Consider the following 20,637-nt stretch of genomic DNA (forward strand, 5'->3'; position numbering starts at 1 on the left):
TTCTCCAATACCACAGTTCAAAAGCATCAATTCTTCGGTGCTCAGCCTTCTTCACAGTCCAGCTCTCACATCCATACATGACCACAGGAAAAACCATAGCCTTGACTAGTTGAACCTTTGTTGGCAAAGTAATGTCTCTGCTTTTGAATATGCTATCTAGGTTGGTCATAACTTTCCTTCCAAGAAGTAAGCGTCTTTTAACTTCATGGCTGCAGTCACCATCTGTAGTGATTTTGGAGCCCCCCAAAAATAAAGTCTGACACTGTTTCCACTGTTTCCCCATCTATTTCCCATGAAGTGATGGGACCGGATGCCATGATCTTGTTTTCTTAATGTTGAGCTTTAAGCCAACTTTTTCACTCTCCACTTTCACTTTCATGAAGAGGCTTTTTAGTTCCTCTTCACTTTCTGCCATAAGGGTGGTATCATCAGCATATCTGAGGTTATTGATATTTCTCCCGGCAATCTTGATTCCAGCTTGTGTTTCTTCCAGTCCAGCGTTTCTCATGATGTACTCTGCATATAAGTTAAATAAACAGGGTAACAATATACAGCCTTGACGTACTCCTTTTCCTATTTGGAACCAGTCTGTTTTTCCAAGTCCAGTTCTAACTTGCTTCCTGACCTGCATACAAATTTCTCAAGAGGCAGATCAGGTGGTCTGGTATTCCCATCTCTTTCAGAATTTTCCACAGTTTATTGTGATCCACACAGTCAAAGGCTTTGGCATAGTCAATAAAGCAGAAATAGATGTTTTTCTGGAACTCTCTTGCTTTTTCCATGATCCAGCGGATGTTGGCAATTTGACCTCTGGTTCCTCTGCCTTTTCTAAAACCAGCTTGAACATCAGGAGGTTCACGGTTCATGTATTGCTGAAGCCTGGCTTGGAGAATTTTGACCATTACTTTACTAGCGTGTGAGATGAGTACAATTGTGCGGTAGTTTGAGCATTCTTTGGCATTGCCTTTCTTGGGATTGGAATGAAAACTGACCTTTTCCAGTCCTGTGGCCACTGCTGAGTTTTTCAAATTTGCTGAGATATTGAGTGCAGAACTTTCACAGCATCATCGTTCAGGATTTGGAATAGCTCAACTGGAATTCCATCACCTCCACTAGCTTTGTTTGTAGTGATGCTTTCTAAGGCGCACTTGACTTCACATTCCAGGATGTCTGGCTCTAGGTCAGTGATCACACCATCATGATTATCTGGGTCGTGAAGATCATTTTTGTACAGTTCTTCTGTGTATTCTTGCCATCTCTTCTTAATATCTTCTGCTTCTGTTAGGTCCATACCATTTCTGTCCTTTATCGAGCCCATCTTTGCATGAAATGTTCCTTTGGTATCTCTGATTTTCTTGAAGAGATCTCGAGTCTTTCCCATTCTGTTGTTTTCCTCTATTTCTTTGCATTGATTGCTAAAGAAGGCTTTCTTATCTCTCCTTGCTATTCTTTGGAACTCTGCATTCAGATGTTTATATCTTTCCTTTTCTCCTTTGCTTTTCGCTTCTCTTCTTTTCACAGCTCTTTGTAAGGCCTCCCCAGACAGCCATTTTGCTTTTTTGCATTTCTTTTCCATGGGGATGGTCTTGATCCCTGTCTCCTGTACAATGTCACAAACCTCTGTCCATAGTTCATCAGGCACTCTATCTATCAGATCTTGGCCCTTAAATCTATTTCTCACTTCCACTGTATAATCATAAGGGATTTGATTTAGGTGATACCTGAATGGTCTAGTGATTTTCCCTACTTTCTTCAATTTCAGTCTGAATTTGGCAATAAGGAGTTCATGATCTGAGCCACAGTCAGCTCCTGGTCTTGTTTTTGCTCACTGTATAGAGCTTCTCCATCATTGGCTGCAAAGAATATAATCAGTCTGATTTCGGTGTTGACCATCTGGTGATGTCCATGTATAGAGTCTTCTCTTGTGTTGTTGGAAGAGGGTGTTTGTTATGACCAGTGCATTTTCTTGGCAAAACTCTATTAGTCTTTGCCCTGCTTCATTCCGTATTCCAAGGCCAAATTTGCCTGTTACTCCAGGTGTTTCTTGACTTCCTACTTTTGCATTCCAGTCCCCTATAATGAAAAGGACATCTTTTTTGGGTGTTAGTTCTAAAAGGTCTTGTAGGTCTTCATAGAACCGTTCAACTTCAGCTTCTTCAGCGTTACTGGTTGGGGCATAGGCTTGGATTACTATGATATTGAATGGTTTGCCTTGGAAATGAACAGAGATCATTCTGTCGTTTTTTGAGATTGCATCCAAGTACTGCATTTCGGACTCTTTTGTTGACCATGATGGCTACTCCATTTCTTCTGAGGGATTCCTGCCCGCAGCAGTAGATATAATGGTCATCTGAGTTAAATTCACCCATTCCAGTCTATTTCAGTTTGCTGATTCCTAGATTGTTGACATTCACTCTTGCCATCTCTTGTTTGACCACTTCCAATTTGCCTTGATTCATGGACGTGACATTCCAGGTTCCTATGCAATATTGCTCTTTACAGCATCGCACCTTGCTTCTATCACCAGTCACATCCACAGCTGGGTATTCTTTTTGCTTTGGCTCCATCCCTTCATTCTTCCTGGAGTTATTTCTCCACTGATCTCCAGTAGTATATTGGGCACCTACCGACCTGGGGAGTTCCTCTTTCAGTATCCTATCATTTTGCCTTTTCATACTGTTCATGGGGTTCTCAGGGCAAGAATACTGAAGTGGTTTGCCATTCCCTCCTCCAGTGGACCACATTCTGTCAGATCTCTCCACCATGACCCAAATGGTCCACATCAAAAAAGTCTTTTTAAAAAAGTTCTTTAAAAAAGAAAGGAACCATGTTTCTGCCATTGAGGATCTCTTTGGTGTCAGCCCTTCTGTGGAATTTATCTGTCTAGGTTGAATATAGCTGTTTGTTTTTCACTTCTGAAATATGGACATTAAAGTCTTGTTTCTTTTATAACAGTAAACACTGCTTTCTTTTTGAGAAAACCATAAAATACTTTCCCTAAATCTGAAATGTGCCGCTTTTCTTTTGTCCTGTGCAGCCACAATACCTAGTTTTGGAACACATTCCAGTTTCACTAAGTTTCCCAGCTACTGTTAAGATGGGTCTTAAGTCAGTTAAGTGAAGTCACTCAGTTGTGTCCGACTCTTTGCGACCCCATGGACAGTAGACAACCAGGCTCCTCCGTCCATGGGATTTTCCAGGCAAGAATACTGGAGCGGGTTGCCATTTCCTTCTGCAGGGGATCTTCCCAACCAGGGATAGAACCCGGGTCTCCTGCATTGTAGGCAGATGCTTTACTGTCTGAACCACCGTTAGGATGGGTAAGATGGCTATCAGTGTTTCCAGTTTCCTGACGATGAACCTGCAGTCCCTCATGGCCTCACTGCTGGTACAAGGTCACTCACCATGTCTGAACCAGAACTTTGGTTTTCTGAGTCTTCCCTCAGGTTGCATCCCAGTATTTCCAAATCACTCCAGTAAAAAAGCAACATCATTTCATATCATGACACTCTTTATTTGTTATAACAAACCTCCACTGTCTTTTTTTCTGCTCTTCTTTTCAAAAAAACATACCAGGGTATACACGGGAATACCCCTTTTAGGGACATTTATCTCTCCTTCCTGCCCCTCCCTCAGGTAGTAGAATCCTGCCTGGAAGGTGTCTGCAAGCCAGATCCCAGGATGTATAAGCTGTGCTTGGAGCGGCTTGGCTGGCAGCCTTCTGAGTCCATCTTTCTTGATGATCTTGGACCAAATCTAAAAGCAGCTGCCGGCCTTGGTATTCACACCATTAAGGTAATGGTCACTGTTTTTTGAACCCCTTTTGTGCTTCAGGCACTAGTGTAAGTATGCTTCAGACAATTGCGTAAGTATTTCTTTTTACAAAAATTTATTTATTTTATTTTTGGCTGTGCTGAGTCTTGTTGCTGTATGTGAACTTTCTCTAGTTGCCGCGAGAAGGGGCTAATCTTCATTGCCATGCAGGGGCTTCTGATCCTGTTGTGGAGCGGGGGCTCTAGGCACACAGGCTTTGGTAGCTACAGCATGTGGGCTCAGTATTTGTGGCTCCCCGGCTCTAGAACACAAGCTCAGTAGTTGTGCTGCACCAGCTTAGTTGCTCTAAGGCATGTGGAATCCTCCCAGACCAGGGATCGAACCTGTGTGCCTTGTATTGGCAGGCAGATTCTTACCCATCGTACCACCAGGGAGTCCTAGTGTAAGCATTTCTGTGCAGTCGTCTTACACTCAAGAGTCAGAGTTGCCTCTGGTGGTTTTTGTCCTTGCTGCCACAGTCTTTTTACCTTTTAATTAGGAAATTTAGGTGATTAGTCACTTGTATTTTCAATAAGAAGTAAGACACACACATACTAAGAAGGCAGTCAAGAAAAAGTCACACAGGGAGGTGAATGGCAGACTTAAGATGGTTCAGGTGACAGGCTGATCTGGTGATGCTGTTTCGGGTGGGGACCCAGAAGCTACCAGCACCCGGACCACCCCAGTGCTTTGAAGCGGGAGAAACCATGTGAGAAGGGGTCTCCATCCAGCTTTCTACATTTGGGTTTTCATTATTAACTGGTCCATAGGGACAGAGTGGACACTACAGTACAATATTCTGTCCTCCTGGCAAAAGGGAGTATCATGGACATTTAACCGTCACTCTTCCCAGCAGATAAGAAAGATTAACGTGGTTAGGTAGTAAATGGAAGGAGGAAACTCATTCTGAGGCTTTCTCATCAGCTGACTTTCTGGTTCCCAAGTCTTTGCTCAGGCTATTAAAAAATATTTCTCTCTAAAAAAGTACCCTCATAGAGAAAAGGCAGGAGGAGAGGTCAGGGTTGTCTGGGGATCCATGCTCAGTATTCTCTTTGAAACCAGGTCAATGACCCAGAGACTGCAGTAAAGGAATTGGAAACTCTTTGGGGATTTCCATTGAGAATGGCTGTTCTAAACATTCGCCTTATGAGAAAGACGATGGAAATTCCCAAAGACTCCTTGGAGAAGTACCTCAAAGACTTACTGGGGCCCCAAGTCACAGGTAGTTAAGTCTCTGCATTTTGTCAGAGGGCTAGGCTTTCAGCCTGGCTCTCACTTTCTATCCTGGTGGAATATGCTGGAGATAAAGATGCCATGTGGTGAAGAAAATAGCCATTGGGCTCTGCAGACCCAGGTGCTGCTCTGTTTTGCTTGGGAAGAAGCACTGACCTCCTTTGCTACGGATCCCCAGAGCGTACTTGGCCCTTGTTCCACGTGAGACTGTGGCATGGCAGCAGTCACCTGCAAACAGCTGTCCTGGGGGAGAAGAACTTGCAGTATGTACCTAGGGTGTTTGGGTCTTTCTGATATTTTTGAGATGACAGCTTATTTTGTGAAGGTGACTTAAAAGTTGCAGGAGTTTAAATGAGAACATGTCTCCATCTCTTCATAGGTTGCTCTCTCATTGTTCACATTCCACCCTCAGAAAAACAGGTGATTCATGAGCTTTTAAAGAAACTTCTACCTGGGCATAAAATTTGGCCTCCCGTTTGATCCTTGAAAGTTCTCTTTCTTTGCATGTAGCTTCATGTGAGGATGTTTTCTAGTGATCGGATTGTTCCTAGAGCCTCTACAGAGCTGAGGGACCATTTTGAATCAGACCAGAGTTTGGGTAAACTCCGGGAGTTGGTGATGGACAGGGAGGCCTGGCGTGCTGCAGTCCATGGGGTCGCAAAGAGTCGGATGCAACTGAGCAACTGAACTGAACTGAACTGAGCCAATTCAGACGAACTCCCATTTCCTGCTCCTTTGACCAAGTGAAACAAATCTGTGTGTAGAGTTCATATCATTCTAAGACTAGGGTTAATTAGGCTGTTTCTGCAAGGGAGCCTCAGAGTTTAATCTTTGTGGTGGGAAATCACATCTCCCCAAAGCTGCTGTGGTTTGAGCTGTAGGCCTCTGCATAGCTCCTTTCAGCTGTCACACCAGTGTCAGGTGTGGTGTGGCCGAGTATGGGGTGAGGGACACACAAGGGCACTTTTCATCCTTGGCTTAAAGTATTCCATTTAGCAAGATGGGTTGCCATGACTGTGCTTATGGTTCATAAACAGAACTATAAAGCTTTTCTTTACGGTGCAGGAGTTGGCAAGACGGACAAAATTGGATACTTGTGAAAGTGAAAATTGTTGTGGTGTAAATCCAGTGGCCTTTGCCACACTGCAGCGTGACATTCTGGACTGAAGCTGGGGTGGGGGGTATGCCTGGGATGCAGTCATCTCTGGTACCCAGGGAGGAGATGCTTTCCTTACAGTGCATTCCAAATTAGGATGCTCTGTGTCCATGTACAATACTCCTTAGAAAGAAAGAATCTCTGTCCACATCTGTCCTCCAGAGCTGGTTTGAGTTTTCCTTCCTTTCAAACTTACAGGCCCATTGGAACTCCTTCAGTTTGATCACGGGCAGTCAAATCCCACCTACTATGTCAAGCCGGCTAACCATCAGCTGGTTCTGAGGAAGAAACCCCCCAGGACACTTCTTCCATCTGTGCATGCAGTAGAGAGGGAGTTCAGGTAAATTCTCAGGGTGTGTGTGTGGAGTGGGGTGTGCTCTGTCTCCAGCCTCCACAGCCCCACGCCTGGGCTGGCAAGTCAGTGCCCCATCGAAGTGCCTTGAGACATTTAAAATTACAAGTATGACTTTCCAAAATTATTTTAGATAAGAACATGTCACCTAATTTTATTCAGGAGATTGTTTTTTCTCTTTTCTCCGTCTAAACCACTAGGAGGCTAGAAATTTTTGGAATTCTGTTAGTGGGGCTTTAGCCCAAAGAAGCATGGCCTTTAATTGACAGTTATTGAAACTGGGGGATTCATTATGTGAATACCTCTACTTTTTTAAAAAAACTGAAGTATAGTTTATTTACTTGTGTTAGTTTTTGGGGTACAGCAAAGTGATTCAGTTATTCAGTGTATATACACACACACATAGGTACTTTTTATGCAGTTTATTTACTTATTTTATATTTTTGGCTGTACTGGGTCTTCGCTGTGGCGCACGGGCTCTTCATTGCAGTGGCTTCTTCTGTTGCAAAGCATGAGCTCTATCTAGGGCACGTGAGCTTCCGTAGTTCTGGGGTGTGGGTCTAATTACTCTGAGGCATGTGAGATCTTAGTTCTTGGACCAGGGATGGAACCCCTGTCCCCTGAGTTGGCAGGCAGATTCTTAACCACTGGACCACTAGGCAAGTCCCTAAAGAATGTCTCTTATAAACAGTACCTATTAGGTCTTGTGTTTCTATCTGGTAGGACAATTTTCATCTTTTAATCAGAATATTTACTTTATTAAATTTAATGTAATTATCAGTATGTTTGACTTAGGTCTGTAAATGAACCATTTTTTGTTTGTCTCATTTGTTTTTCTGTTCTCCTTGCCTTCTTTGGTCGATTGAATTTTTTTAAGAGTTCCATTTTAATTTATGCATTTATTAATTTTTAAATCAGAAAAATAATTTCAAGACAATTTCATCACTTCAGTCAGAAGTTCATTCGTTTTTCTTGGCAGGATGATGGAAGCCCTTGTAAATGCTGGAGCCCATAAGCCCAAAGTTCTTCACCTCTGTGAAGAGTCAAGGTAATGTCCAGATTTACTTTTTATGTTGTATACTCAAGGTACAGAAGAGAAAAGCCCATATAATAACTCTAATTTCAGTTTTCTAGAGTAAAGAAAAATAAAATTTGGGTAGAAGAGAAAAGAGATTTTATAGGAACCTCCTGTTTGGTAGAAAACATCTTTTTTTTTTTTTAAACATTCTAGAAATATATTTCCATCAAGTTGCATGTTGTTTGTTTTTCTTAGTTTTTTTTTATTGTGGCTTTCTAAACTTCTAAAGTTGCTTTGTAGTATGCTTTTAAAAATAATTTTATGGATTGATTTTTGGCTGCGCAGGGTCTTCGTTGCTGCACCCGGTCTTTCTTTAGTTGCAGAGCAGGAGCTGCTCTCTAGTTGCGGCACACAGGCTTCTCACTGCGATGTCTTCTCTTGTTGTGGACCACAGGGTCTAGGGGGCGGGCTGCAGTAGTTGAGTCTCTCAGGCCCCAGAGCATGTGAGCTTCAGTAGTTATGGTACCTGGGCTTGATTGCTCCACGGCTGTGGCATCTTCCAGGACCAGGGATCGAACCCATGTCCCCTTCGTTGGCAGGCAGATTCTCAACCACTGCACCACCGGGGAAGTCCCTGTAATATGCTTTTTAAGTCTGTGTCTTTTTTCTCAATTTTTAAATTATGAAAAATGCGAAACTTACAGTGTAGGTGAAAGAAGAAAAAAAATAGCATAATAAGCACCCACTTATACTTCAGCTAGATGGAAACATTGTTAACATTTTGCCATATTTGCTTTCTATATATGTGTATGTATGTATGTAAGTGTATTTTATATATATAAAATATTATAGAAATAGTAATAATTACATAATATAATTTTATAAGATAATATTGTCTTATAACATTAATAATTTTGTTAAATAATTATAAAGGATTAATTTGTAAACAAATATATATATGTATGCATATATATACATATATATATATTTTTTTGTTTTTATATATATTTAATTTTTTTTGCTGTGGTGTATGGCATGTGGGATCTTAGTTCCCTGACCAGGGATCAGACCTGTGCCCCCTGCATTAGGAGCATGGACTTTTAATCACTGGACCATCAAGGAGGTCCCAATAAGTATCTTTTTAATAAATGTATATAAATAAGATTGAACCTTTAGAAGTAGGCTGGAGGCAGCATACATCTCCTAAAAATAAAGATATTTTCTTTCATAGCAGTATTACATTTAAGATAATTAAAAAGAATTGTATAACTTAATATCTTATCCATGTTCAAGTCAGGATAAACAGTCCTAATGGTAGAATTTTCAAAACAACTTTTTAGAGTACTAAGCTGATTTCTAGGAATGATGAAGAGATGGATTAATGACATTTTGTATGCCATTCAAACCACTGAATAATGATGAAATTATATCTAACGGGAAGGGATACTTATAGAATCTTCACTGGAGCCAGACACATTTCAGACACTCCATATATAAATTTTCTCCCTTAATTCTTATAACTGCCCCTTGAAGATTAAGAAAAACAAGCTCAGAGAGGTTTACTATGTTCCTCAGGATCACATCGCTAGGAAAGGCAGAGGTGGGACTTAAGCCTGATTCTGTGTGACTCTGACCCCCTCTCAACAGTTGTTTTCCTATATTATCACACTTAATCCCATTCTGATACCTTCTACAAGTGGACCAAAGAGAAGAGAGGCATGCTGGCAAGGGAGTGTAAACAGGGATGTGTGTGTGTGTGTGTGTGTGTGTGTGTGTGTGTGTGTGGATTGGTTTGCAGAGGGAATACTTCTAACCTCTGCTTATATGCAGAAGAAAAAGGAAGCTTCCAGTACTCCCACCCAGCATTCAGAGCTTACACACAGGACAGAGCAGTGCCCTGACTAACGGCCTGGCACATCACAGGCCACTGAAATACCCTGCTTGTGTCCCTCCCAGCATCGTCACCAACCCCTTCTATCTGATGGAATACTGCCCAGGCCTCATCAACAAAGACCCCTCTCCGCCAGGCTTGGAGCCCAGCCAGAGGCGGGCCATCTATATTGCCATGAACAGAGTCTTGTGCAAGATTCACAGTGTGGACCTCAAGGCTGTGGGCCTGGAAGACTGTGGGAAACACGGTGAGCACGGGGCCCCTTGTCTTCTGTGCTGACGTTTCCTCACTGGTCCTCTGCTTTCTGGATTTGGATGGTATCAAGGTATTAACGCATCAGCCTTTTCTAATTGTGAGGTGGGCTTGTTAGTTTCCTGCTTGGAAAGCCCATTTCATTTTGTGGAGGTGTTGCTTACCTAGACATTTTGTCCAGGGATAAATACCTTCATGAACTACAGAATCTCTCCTCCCTGCAATTTTTATCTCACTTTATCATTTAAACCTTTCTTTTTTTCTGATACTGCCCAAAGGTAGTTAAGATACCTACTTTCTTCGTTTTCTGCCCTTTCCCATAAATATTCTTTTTAACAGGGATAGATTTTAAAAACTCCATTGTGCCAAATATTTGTTTATATAATTTGCTTCTACTTTTTTCTTTTCTTTTCTTTGTATCTCAATTTGAGTTCCTGCTCATTCTTGTGAGCATTTGTTATCATCAGGTTTTTTGCTTTCTTTTTTAAAAAATCAGATTTATTGAAGTGTAGCATTTTATGAATTTTGACAAATGGACACGATTTGTAGGTTGGTTTGTTTTTGGCTGCATCGAGTAGCATAGAGAATCTTAGTTCGCTGACCAGGGATTGAACCCATATCCCCTGCAGTGGAAGCCTGGAGTCCTAACCACTGAACTGCAAGGAAATCCCCCATTAATACACATAATTTATAATCAACATCACAATTGTCCCTATACTTTTGCATGTTGAATCTTTATCATGAGCCAAAAAATTGTACTTCTGCCCTGCAGAGTTCAAGATTTTCTAACTCTTGAGCAGTTTGCATTCCTGTGGCTGTGGTTAACTGCTCAGTCGTGTCCGACTCCTTGCCACCACATGGACTGTAGCCCGCCAGGCTCCTCTGTCCATGGGATTCTTCAGGCAAGAGTACTGGAGTGGGTTGCCATTTCCTTCTCCAGGGGATCTTCCTGACCCCAGGGATTGAACCTGTGTCCCCTGTGTCTTCTGCATTCAGGATTCTTTACCACTGAATGACCTGGGAAGCCCATGCGTTCCTAGCTGTGGTCAAAAAGAATCTGTCAGCTAAGCTGTATTTTCTTCTTTCTCTGCTTTTAACCAAAACACCTTTGTTTTCTGTAGGATCATATTAAGGGCTGCCGTATGTGTTCAGTGTACATCAACTTCCTGACATACTTCTACCAACTTACCTAAAATCCTTTCACTCCATAGACACATGATCTGAATCCCCAAAACTCAAAATTTGAGACACTTGCTACCACAAAGCAGGCTTGCCAACTTCCAGCCCCAGTCGAGGGGGTTCTCCACACCTTCCAAGTACATCCAGACCCATATCATCCTCCCATATTTTAACCTGTTGACCAGAGTTACAAACTCTGTCAGTGTTGCCTCTGTTTGGTGGTCTCAATGGAAAATATTTACAATAAAACTTTTATTATTATTTATCTGAAATTCAAATTTAACTGAGTATCCTGTATTTTATCTAGGAGCCCTCAGTTCAGTTCAGTCGTTCAGTCGTGTCCGACTCTTTGTGACCCCATGAATCGTAGCATGCCAGGCCTCCCTGTCCATCACCACCTCCTGGAGTTCACCCAAACTCATGTCCATCGAGTCGGTGATGTCATCCAGCCATCTCATCCTCTGTCTAGGAGCCCTAGTTACTAGTAAAATGGCCAGTAGGCAAAGACAACAGATGTTGCCTATATTGATCCATTATTTCAGGATGGAAAGAGCCCTGGACAAGAAGTCAGGTGCTGATTTGTGGGGTGACCTTGGGCAAGCCCCATTATTTTGTCATAGTTTTCTCAAGAGTAGAGGTTATGTAAAAAAGCCCTGCCCTGCCCCTCTCACAGCACTGGTGTGAAAAGCACAGGAGATGGCAGCTGTCCCAGTGCTGTGAATGCAGATAAAGCCTGTCACATGAAGCAATGGGCAGTGTGACATCACATCCTGCAATGGAAAGAGAACAGTTTAAGGAGGACTCTCCCACGTGCTGAGTGGATCCTTTGCCTTTTAGTTTTAAAGTGCTTTTTATAGTGACCTATTAGTGTGACAGAGACAAAGTAGAAATATGGTGTCATTTTTTGTGACTCAGGACCAGCCTCCCAGGCTGTGTTTTCAGCCTGACAGCATAAAGCAGCTTCCTCAGATTTCACATTCACTGATCCAGCTAAAGGGGCATGAGATCTTCCTTTTCAAGAATCCTGCAATTTCTAGAGTTACGTCAGGAGCCCAGCTGCTGGGCAGGGCATTGGCTATATATAGCTAATCTGCCATCTGTGTAAAATGAGTATACTTAAAATTTGAATAAATATAAATGTTTGTTTGCTGAAGTGAAAAAAATCTCTGAAAGGACACCTAAGACTGGTCATGTTGGTTGCCTTTAGGGAAATGAGCTGAGTGGCTGAGCAAAGGGGTGGGAGAGCCTTTCCCACACCCCCTTTTGTCACTGTAATTTCAAGGCATGTGAATGTATCATTTGTTCAAGAGAACACATTTAAATTTTTTTAGGTACACGAAATGATCTAATCAATGGGACTTTTGACAAAGATGCTTTAGGTCCAATCTAGTTATCACAAAGAAACTTTCCACCAAGGACCTGCAGAGAGCATAATTCCCTTTTCTCATCCCAGAAGGCAGGCTGCTTTGGGGAGGAAGGGCATTAGTGCTTGGCAGGCTTGCTCAGGACCAGTGGCCAACAGCAGAGACACAGGGACAGCTGCACCTGCTTCCCACGAGAAGGGAGTGCGCACAGCGCTGGGGTGGTGTGTGCATGGGGGGCGGGAGGACATCCTAAATCCACGTAGGATATTAACCTGAGGGGCCCTTTCCACAAAGGTTCAGCTCCTGGTTTCTTTAGTATTTGATTTCTTAGGATAATTTTCAAACTTACAGAAACATTCAATAGTGCTGTGAATAACTGTATGCCCATGACTGATTTTAACAATGATTAACTTTTGCCATGTCTGTTTATCTTTCTCTTTCTGCATCTATCTATTTGCATGATTAACAAAGTGGTACAGACCCTGACACTTGACTTTTAAGTGCTTCATTATGCCTTCCTAATAATAAGAACATTTCACAGTACCATTTCACACCCAAGAAAACTCATCGTTTTCCCCAATATCTAAGACCCAGTCCATATTCAGATTTCCTCATTTCCCTCCTTATATCTTTTATAAGTGAGGTGGGTTTGTTTTTGGTTTGTTTTTTTAAGTCAGGATCTGATCAAGGAACCTAGAACAGTACCCCCTCTTTTTTTTTTTTAATGAATTTTTAAAGGGACCAAGTCAGTTGTCTTATGATTTGTCTTGATTATTACCTTATGGTTTCATTTACTACTATGGACTTCTTGTAATTCCCAAAATTGAACTCTAGTTCTAAAGGCTTGATTTTACTTTGAGTTAAAACCTTTCATAGGGACTTCCCTGGTGGTCCAGTGGTTAAGAATCCACCTGCAAATGCAGGGGCCACAGGTTTGATCCCTGTCCAGGAAGATCCTATGTGCCTCGGAGCAACTGAGCGCATGTGCCACAGCTACTGAGCCTGTGCTCTAGAGCCCAAGAACCTCAGCTACTAAGCCCGAGTGCCTGGAGCCCAAGGTCTGCAATGAGTAGCCATTGCAATGAGAAGCCCCGGCACTGCAACAAAGAGCAGTCCCTGCTTGCCACAAGTAGAGAAAGCCCACACAGAGCAACGAAGACCCAGCACAGCCATAAACAAACAAATAAGTAAAGTGGTTCTTAAAAGATTACTCGTTACAATAAAAAAATAAAAAAAAAAAAACAGCCCTGCTGGATTCTCCAAAGGACAGGTGACTGAGTACTCTGAGTATGCAGTTCACTCCAGAGAAGGAGACCAGTCTCTCTATCCTTGACTTCAAGCTTCTGGGGAACATTTTTCTCTAGATGAGGGGTGAGGGCTCGGCTTAGAGCCATGGACCTGATATGTTGTTTATTAATAGTGATAGTAATTGTCATTCGACAACAATGACAGTCACAGTAATAACAGCCACAATTCATTGAGAAGCCTTCTGTGCCAGTGCTGTGTTTGGCACGTTATAATATGGACTTCATATGGCCTTCACAGGGAACATAGGTGTCAGTACACTAATAGTACTGATGCACCAGTGGCAGCTTAGAGGTTAAATCAACTGAACAGCCTGACTATGAACCAGGCAACTCTAGAGTAGAAAGTATGTATTTATGTGGCATTCAAGAAAAGATAAACTATAGGAATAGATCTGTGTTGTCCCCCAGAGGAAAGGAGAAAGATTTGATTACAAAGGGACACCATGTAACTTTGGGGATGATAGAAATAAATATACCATTTCTTGAGGGCAGTGGTGGCTGCCTGACTAAACTCACAGAATTGTATACTTTACAAAGAGGATGTATGTCCACTATACCTTAGATTTTTTTCAAAAATCATTTTAAAAAGGCTTGATGCATGTGTTAAATAAAGAAAACAGAGCATGGGAATTCCCTGGTGGTCCAGTGTCCAAGACCCCACTCTCCCAGTGAAGGGGGTCCTTGTTCCATCACTGGTTAGGAAACCAGATCCCGTGTATGGCAACTGAGAGTTCACATGCGACAACTACAAATCCCACATTGCATGGTAAAAGATCCACCTTGCCACACCAAAGATGGAAAATCCTCCATGCTACAACTAAGACCTGGGACAGCCAAATAAATAAATATATATTTTTTAAAGATTAAAAAAAAAAAAGAAAACAGATCATGTCTAGAGTGAGTTATGTGATGATGATAAATGTGTTGATCTAGACAAAATGGTGCCCAGAAACTAGCCATTAATCCAATCCCCTGTGACACTGTTAGCAACATCATGGCAGGGCTCCCTATAGCCCAAAATGACAGCAGAAGTGCTTTGGGGAATTCCTGATTAGTTTATTTAGGAAAAGAAGAGATAAAGAGCAGGAAGCAGGCCAACTGAGTCCAACTTCTGGCTCCCAGCCCATGGAATGTAAGCTTGGACCCATCTCCTCCATATGACCCGGATCCTTGTCTGTAAATTGGGGATTAAAACACTCATGTGTAGCTCCAGGAATTCAGTGAGCTATAATAACGCATGTCAGGCACTTAGCACCAAGTCTGATACATGTCAAGTGCTCAGCAGTGGTAGTAGCTACTAATGGAACAACAATACTGTTATACATTACTACTCTTAAGGGTTGTTTGGGGGGGTGGTTCTCACTGGTTTTCTTTGCTTCTGCTTAGGGCAAGCAAGCTCGGCGACTGTGAAACAAACTGGAAAGCTGACTGAATTTATGTGTAACCTGGCATGGGATTTTCCAATCAAAGAGGGGTTCCAGGTTTTCAAGGAGATGCTGGCCACCAAACCATTAATGGGGTCCCACCACTCATGGTCCAGGCCACAGTCCCTGCTGAGCACCCCAGGCATGAGGAGCTATGTCACCTCCACAGACTCTTCTCCAGCTCATGCCTCAAAGGGAGCTCTGATCTTCTCTCCAGAAGGCCTTCCCCCCCGAGTCAGGGAGCTAAATCAGCGGCTGAAGGAGTTTATGGAACGACATGTGTACCCCGCTGAGCTGGAGCTACAGCGTCACCAGGTCTCAGCTGAGAGGTGGACCCCCTCCCCGCTCGTCGAAGATCTCAAGGTAAAGCAGCCTTTCATTAGCACAGCCCAACCTCAGATCGTCCACTGGCCATATCTGTTCCTTCTCGGGCAGTTAAGAGATGGAAGAGTTGAGTTCAATGGTCTCTGCTGCCACCACCACTAGAAAGAGCCAGCTCAGTTTCACTTCATTGCTCTTTCTGTGTGACCACGTCCCGGCCTGATACTCAGCCCAGGCAGAGGAATGCCGAATCTGTGGCTTATAATCCTGAGGAGCGTGGACTCATTTTATGCATGTCTGAATCATGTAAATTTGAGACTGATATAAATTGCATCAATTAAATGACGCTCTCTTTAAAGATCCCATAACATCAAACCTAAAGCGTCACATCAACTGTAAACTACGTTTATGCTCCTGACATACAGTGACATCAGTTTAGTGTATAATGGAAATACCTGCTGTTCTTTTTCAGGATTGGTCTTGGCTTGTGTTAGTTCTTAAGTTATCTGAGGTCTTCAGGAGCACATATTCTGCCTATGATGCAACCATCACCTACATTAAAAAGAAACGGCATTGAATTTTGTTCATAGTTATAAACCTATTGCAAGGTAACCAGAGTTCAAACATGGCAAGAGTAGAAAGAGTTCATGACCTGGAAAGAATTCTCTAAAATTCTTGGGCCTCTGAGATAATGACTGTCAACAATTTGATTTATAGGCTCCCGGCTCCTTTCTTCTGGTACATAATAATACATATTATTATCATTCCTGTTGTAATGAAAATGTGTTATGCACTTGAAACTTCCAGTTGTTTTATGTTATTTAATGATGTATCCCATGTCAGTGCTTGGAGATGAACCCAGGCACTGGGACCACATCGGGGATGCACTGTAATTTATCTACCCTGCCCCTGCCTGAGTGACACTGTGGGGATTTCGGTCTAGGTCACTCCAGGTCACTGAAGCAGCAGAGTGAGCAGCTGGTTGCTAACATGGACAGAGAGGCTGAAGAGCCAGCTGAAGGAGACAGTAGAAGCCAAGGGAAGGCCGGCTGTGGGGAGCCTGGCCATGACTGTCACTAGGGCAGTGTCCGGATGCTTTCTCAGGACTCCAAGATTGAGGTGGGAATTTTCAGCCAGTCACATGTAGGTCCCATGCTCACATCTTCATGCCACTGAAATGTCTACAGTGAGAGAGCACTCCAGAATAAGAAGGGGCTTGGATCCTGTGCAAGCAAAGGGTATCGAATGCTGTTACATACTTCTGTGTTCACTTACTGTTTCTACAGTGTCAGTTTAAGAAAAGAGTATTTGTTGCTCTGCGTCTTCTTTATGGTGCACAGACTGTCTCCAGCTGTGGTGCACATAGACGTTTTTTCCCTCTTGTTGCAGTGCGTAGTCTCAGTAGTTGTGGCCCACGGTCTCTAGAGTACATGGACCTTAGAGTGCTCAGGCTTCTCTAGTTGCAGCCTGCCGGCTTTGTTGCCGCACAGCACATGGGATCTTAGTTCCCCCACCAGGGATTGAACCTGTGTCCCCTACATTGGAAGGCAGATTCTTAGCCTCTGGTACCAGGGAAGTCCCTGCATGAATTCTTTGAAGTAAAAATTCTGGTCCAAGGCTAACATTTTTAGTTGTTGTTTGCTTTGGGTTTGGATGGTTGGTTTTGTTGAACTGCACCACGTGACTTTTGGAATCTTAGTTCCCTGAATAGGGATCGAACCTGGGCCCCTGAAGTGTGAGTGAATCCTACCCACTGGACTGCCGGGGAATTCCTGAATGAGACCATTTTAAGTTTTGACAAATACTGCCAAATGTATATCAGAAAGCTGCTTGCCATTCTATGCTCCCATTGTTACCTTGTGAAATGTCCTATCCCCCACGTGCTGACCTGCACACTTAATCCTCACCCATTAGATGTACCCGTCTCATGCACGGAAGTGTTGGAAAAGCAGACACTCATGCTGTGAACACTTTTAGACTCGAAAATGAATGCATATTAAAAAATCTGCTTTAGAGAACATTCTGCATGTGGTCATACCTGAATGGGAATCATGACAACTAAGATTTTAGGGGAAAGTGGTGAAATTATGGCTCATGAGTTTTATTCAGTGTCGTGACTACCAATAAATAAGAATGTTTGGCATTTACACTGCATCTCACAAATCCTGTGAGGTAAGCATCATGAACCTCAATTTAAAGATAAGGAATCAAGTTTGCCAGGGACACAGCTAGAAATAATAGCACCTGGACTCAATCCAGATCTTCTGGGCTCAAATCTATGTGTTTTTCCCTCCCACAAGATGATTCATTTCCTTATTCTTCCTCTTCTCAGAACTCCCTTGCTTCCCTTCCTATTCTCCCTTCCTTTCCTGCTTCATTTGTTCCAATTAATCTGTCCTTCTTCTCCTTGGTCACTGCAGTCTCAGCTAATTAGCTTAACACAGCCATGAAACAAGTATATGTGCTGATTCTGGTCGTATGTGTCTAGAGAGCAGTCCCAGTGTGATAGGAAGCTCAGCCAGGTGGTGGTCTCCCGGTGGGAAGAATTTCCATCATCACTAATATTTAGTGCAGCTCCAGCTTCTGGCACACTATATTCTGTCACTACCTGGAACTGAAAGAGTGAAATGTTTTCGAGAGGGAAAATAGCTGGCACTCACTCACTGTACAGCTGGACTACAGAACATCTGTCCTGCTGCCATTCTTTACGCTCCCTTGGTTCCTGTCCATTTCTGAGCCTCCTTCTCTAATCTGAGCTCCTGATAACTTTCCCACTTGGAAACGCTTTTTCCAGTCAGTCAGTCACCTCCATTCCTACTCTTGCTCAGTAGCTGTGACTGGTAGGGTGAGTGGTGACCGTCCCAATACAACAGATGAGGAAACTGGCACAGGGAGCACACCATCTTGCCTAAGGTCTCCCAACAGGTGTGGTGGGGCAGGGCCTGAAGCAGGAAGTCTGATTCAGGGCCTGGGTTCCTGACCCCCAGGCTAGACTTCCTGGTTTCCCTGTCAGGAGCTACATTCAGAAACCCAGGTTTACTTCCCCAGGAACAAAGTTGTGCCTCGTGAAGAAAGCTCGATCAGGGGATCTCCTTGGGCTCCTCATCAGAGCAGCTGAGGCTGCTGCCAGATGTCCTGGCCGGTTCCCTGCAGGCTCACTGAATGACCCTTCATTCTCTGTGTTATGGAGCGAGTTTTATGCTGCATCGTGATGACAGTAATGATGCTAACAGTGAGGGGGTCGGGTAGGTGGGGCATCTGGGGTACAGACGAAGTGAACTGATTGCCACCGTCCCTGTTAGGAATGGGCTGTCCCCAGACTCTTCCTATTCTCCTCCCACATATCTGTGGAGTTGTATCCAGCCTGGTAGTTTGGACTTACTCATTATTTTCCATGGGCCAAGATAGTATGACAACCACCCTATGTGGATCCCTGATTTTTTTTTTTTTTGCTGTGACAGGAGAAAGCCAAGGCCGAAGGACTTTGGAACCTTTTCCTACCCCTGGAGACTGATCCTGAGAAGAAATACGGAGCTGGGCTGACCAACGTGGAGTACGCACATTTGTGTGAGGTCATGGGCACATCTCTGTATGCTCCTGAGGTACCTTCTTTACCATCTTCCTCAGCATGGGAGGAAATCCTTGTCCTCCAGAGAGTTCAGCCATCCTCCTGGGCTGACGGGGTTCCCAGCAGTGGCACTGGACTCAGGAGCTCTGACGCAAACTCAGACTTCTTATGAGTTGAAGATACTGCAGGCAGGTAGCTGGAGCCAGAGCAGGAAAGGAGCAGGGGGTGGGCATCTTCTCGAGTGAGTACAGCCTGGCTGGCTTCCGTGGAGCCTCAGTTCCCCAGCTCTACTCTATTCCTTCTCTCCCAACAAGCTCTGTGGTTGAGCTTAGGTACTCTGAGCTGCTATACTTACAATGTCCTGGGTCTCTACATCTTTGGGGAGAGGAAGGACTTTCATAAGGGTGTCAGAGGGCGTGTATCTTGGAAGGAGCCCCGATCCATGTTTCTGGGGAATCTGAAGTTTTGAATATGATAAGGCCTTTGTGCTTTTTCTCCTTTCCAGATCTTTAACTGTTCTGCTCCAGACACGGGGAACATGGAGCTTCTGGTTCGATACGGCACCGAGGAGCAGAAGGCCCGCTGGTTGATTCCATTGCTGGAGGGAAAGGCTCGCTCCTGTTTCGCTATGACTGAGCCACAGGTGCCTACCTTGGGTCACCCACAGGCGCTCCTCATCAGGCCAGACCCTCACCCAGCCCCATCGGGCTCTGCCATCAGGGAACTCAGGACCCTTGCCAGCTCTAATCAGAATGTGCTCTCACTCAGGTCGCCTCCTCAGATGCCACCAACATTGAGTCTTCCATCCGAGAGGAAGATAGCTTCTATGTCATCAATGGTCACAAGTGGTGGATCACAGGTATTTGGCCTGAAATTCATTTTTCAATCACATTTATGTGGGTCTTCCCTGACAAGCACGTCTTCTCTGCCCTGCTGTTGTCTGAGAAACTGTGGGAGGAACTAGCTTCATTTCCAGTTAACACAAAGGAGATTCTGTCTCTGTTCCCAAAAGAGGCAGCAAACCCTGAGAGAACCAAAGGTTCTACCTGGACCCCAGGTGACCCCACATGTGACAGTTCCAGGAATCTCTCCTCCACTCCCAACTCTCTTCATTCTGCTGTGGGCGTCTCCCTTTAGAGTCACTTCCTCAATGGTGTCCCCCTCTTGTGAGGTTAGCTGTGCTATAGCAGAAGGGCTGGTGATAATCCTGTCGTTCACTAGGCTTTAACTCTCCAGGGCCCTCGGTACATGCTGTGGGGACCTCCCCTCACCGAGTCTCCACCCTTCCCCAGAAGGTCTGTGGTATTATCCCCACTTCACAGAGAAGGAAACCAGGATGGAGAAGTGACTTGAGTCACTGCCCAAGGTACTAGCCCCCCTGTTGGCAAGTAGAGAACCACCCAGAGTTCAAGGCTGGCCTGACTCTGAAGCCTGTGCCCAAAGCCAGCATGTTTCCACCTCCTGTGGGAACAAAGCAGAACAGGCTGCCACTGATAAAGTAGCAGTTTTCAGCCTCTTGTCTTCAAATTGTATTTTCAATCTGACGTTGTGCTTTAAAAAAAAAAAACAAAACAAAACAAAACTGTTCTTAGGATGTTGGATTCCTTCCTCACTGGGACAGAAACCAGTTGCTCTTATTGCTGGTCAAAAGGCTGCATGTCCTCATCTGATCACGTGACATCTTAAAGGGCCCCATCTGCTCGATGACTTCAGCTTCTCTGGGCCAGGACTGAGTGTTTAAGGGGAGCTGATGGCCGTG

The 20,637-nt window shown here is 43.9% G+C and overlaps 1 protein-coding gene across 2 annotated transcripts in view; it reads left to right on the forward strand.

Annotated features, from left to right (window-relative positions):
* Positions 1-20,637, forward strand: part of LOC133228836 (acyl-CoA dehydrogenase family member 10-like) — a 38,944-nt gene that overhangs the window by 17,337 nt on the left and 970 nt on the right. Inside the window, exons 3-10 of one of the 2 annotated variants that reach the window (XM_061384820.1) lie at positions 6,401-6,542; positions 7,534-7,602; positions 9,529-9,710; positions 14,952-15,352; positions 18,772-18,912; positions 19,384-19,521; positions 19,647-19,737; positions 20,115-20,244. In XM_061384820.1, the coding sequence (XP_061240804.1) occupies positions 6,401-6,542; positions 7,534-7,602; positions 9,529-9,710; positions 14,952-15,352; positions 18,772-18,912; positions 19,384-19,521; positions 19,647-19,737; positions 20,115-20,244 (1,294 nt within the window). The remainder of the gene's footprint in view (positions 1-6,400; positions 6,543-7,533; positions 7,603-9,528; positions 9,711-14,951; positions 15,353-18,771; positions 18,913-19,383; positions 19,522-19,646; positions 19,738-20,114; positions 20,245-20,637) is intronic. The other variant, XM_061384821.1, reaches the window with a different exon arrangement.

The sequence above is a fragment of the Bos javanicus genome, chromosome 17 (assembly GCF_032452875.1).
Source record: "Bos javanicus breed banteng chromosome 17, ARS-OSU_banteng_1.0, whole genome shotgun sequence".
Lineage (NCBI taxonomy): Eukaryota > Metazoa > Chordata > Mammalia > Artiodactyla > Bovidae > Bos > Bos javanicus.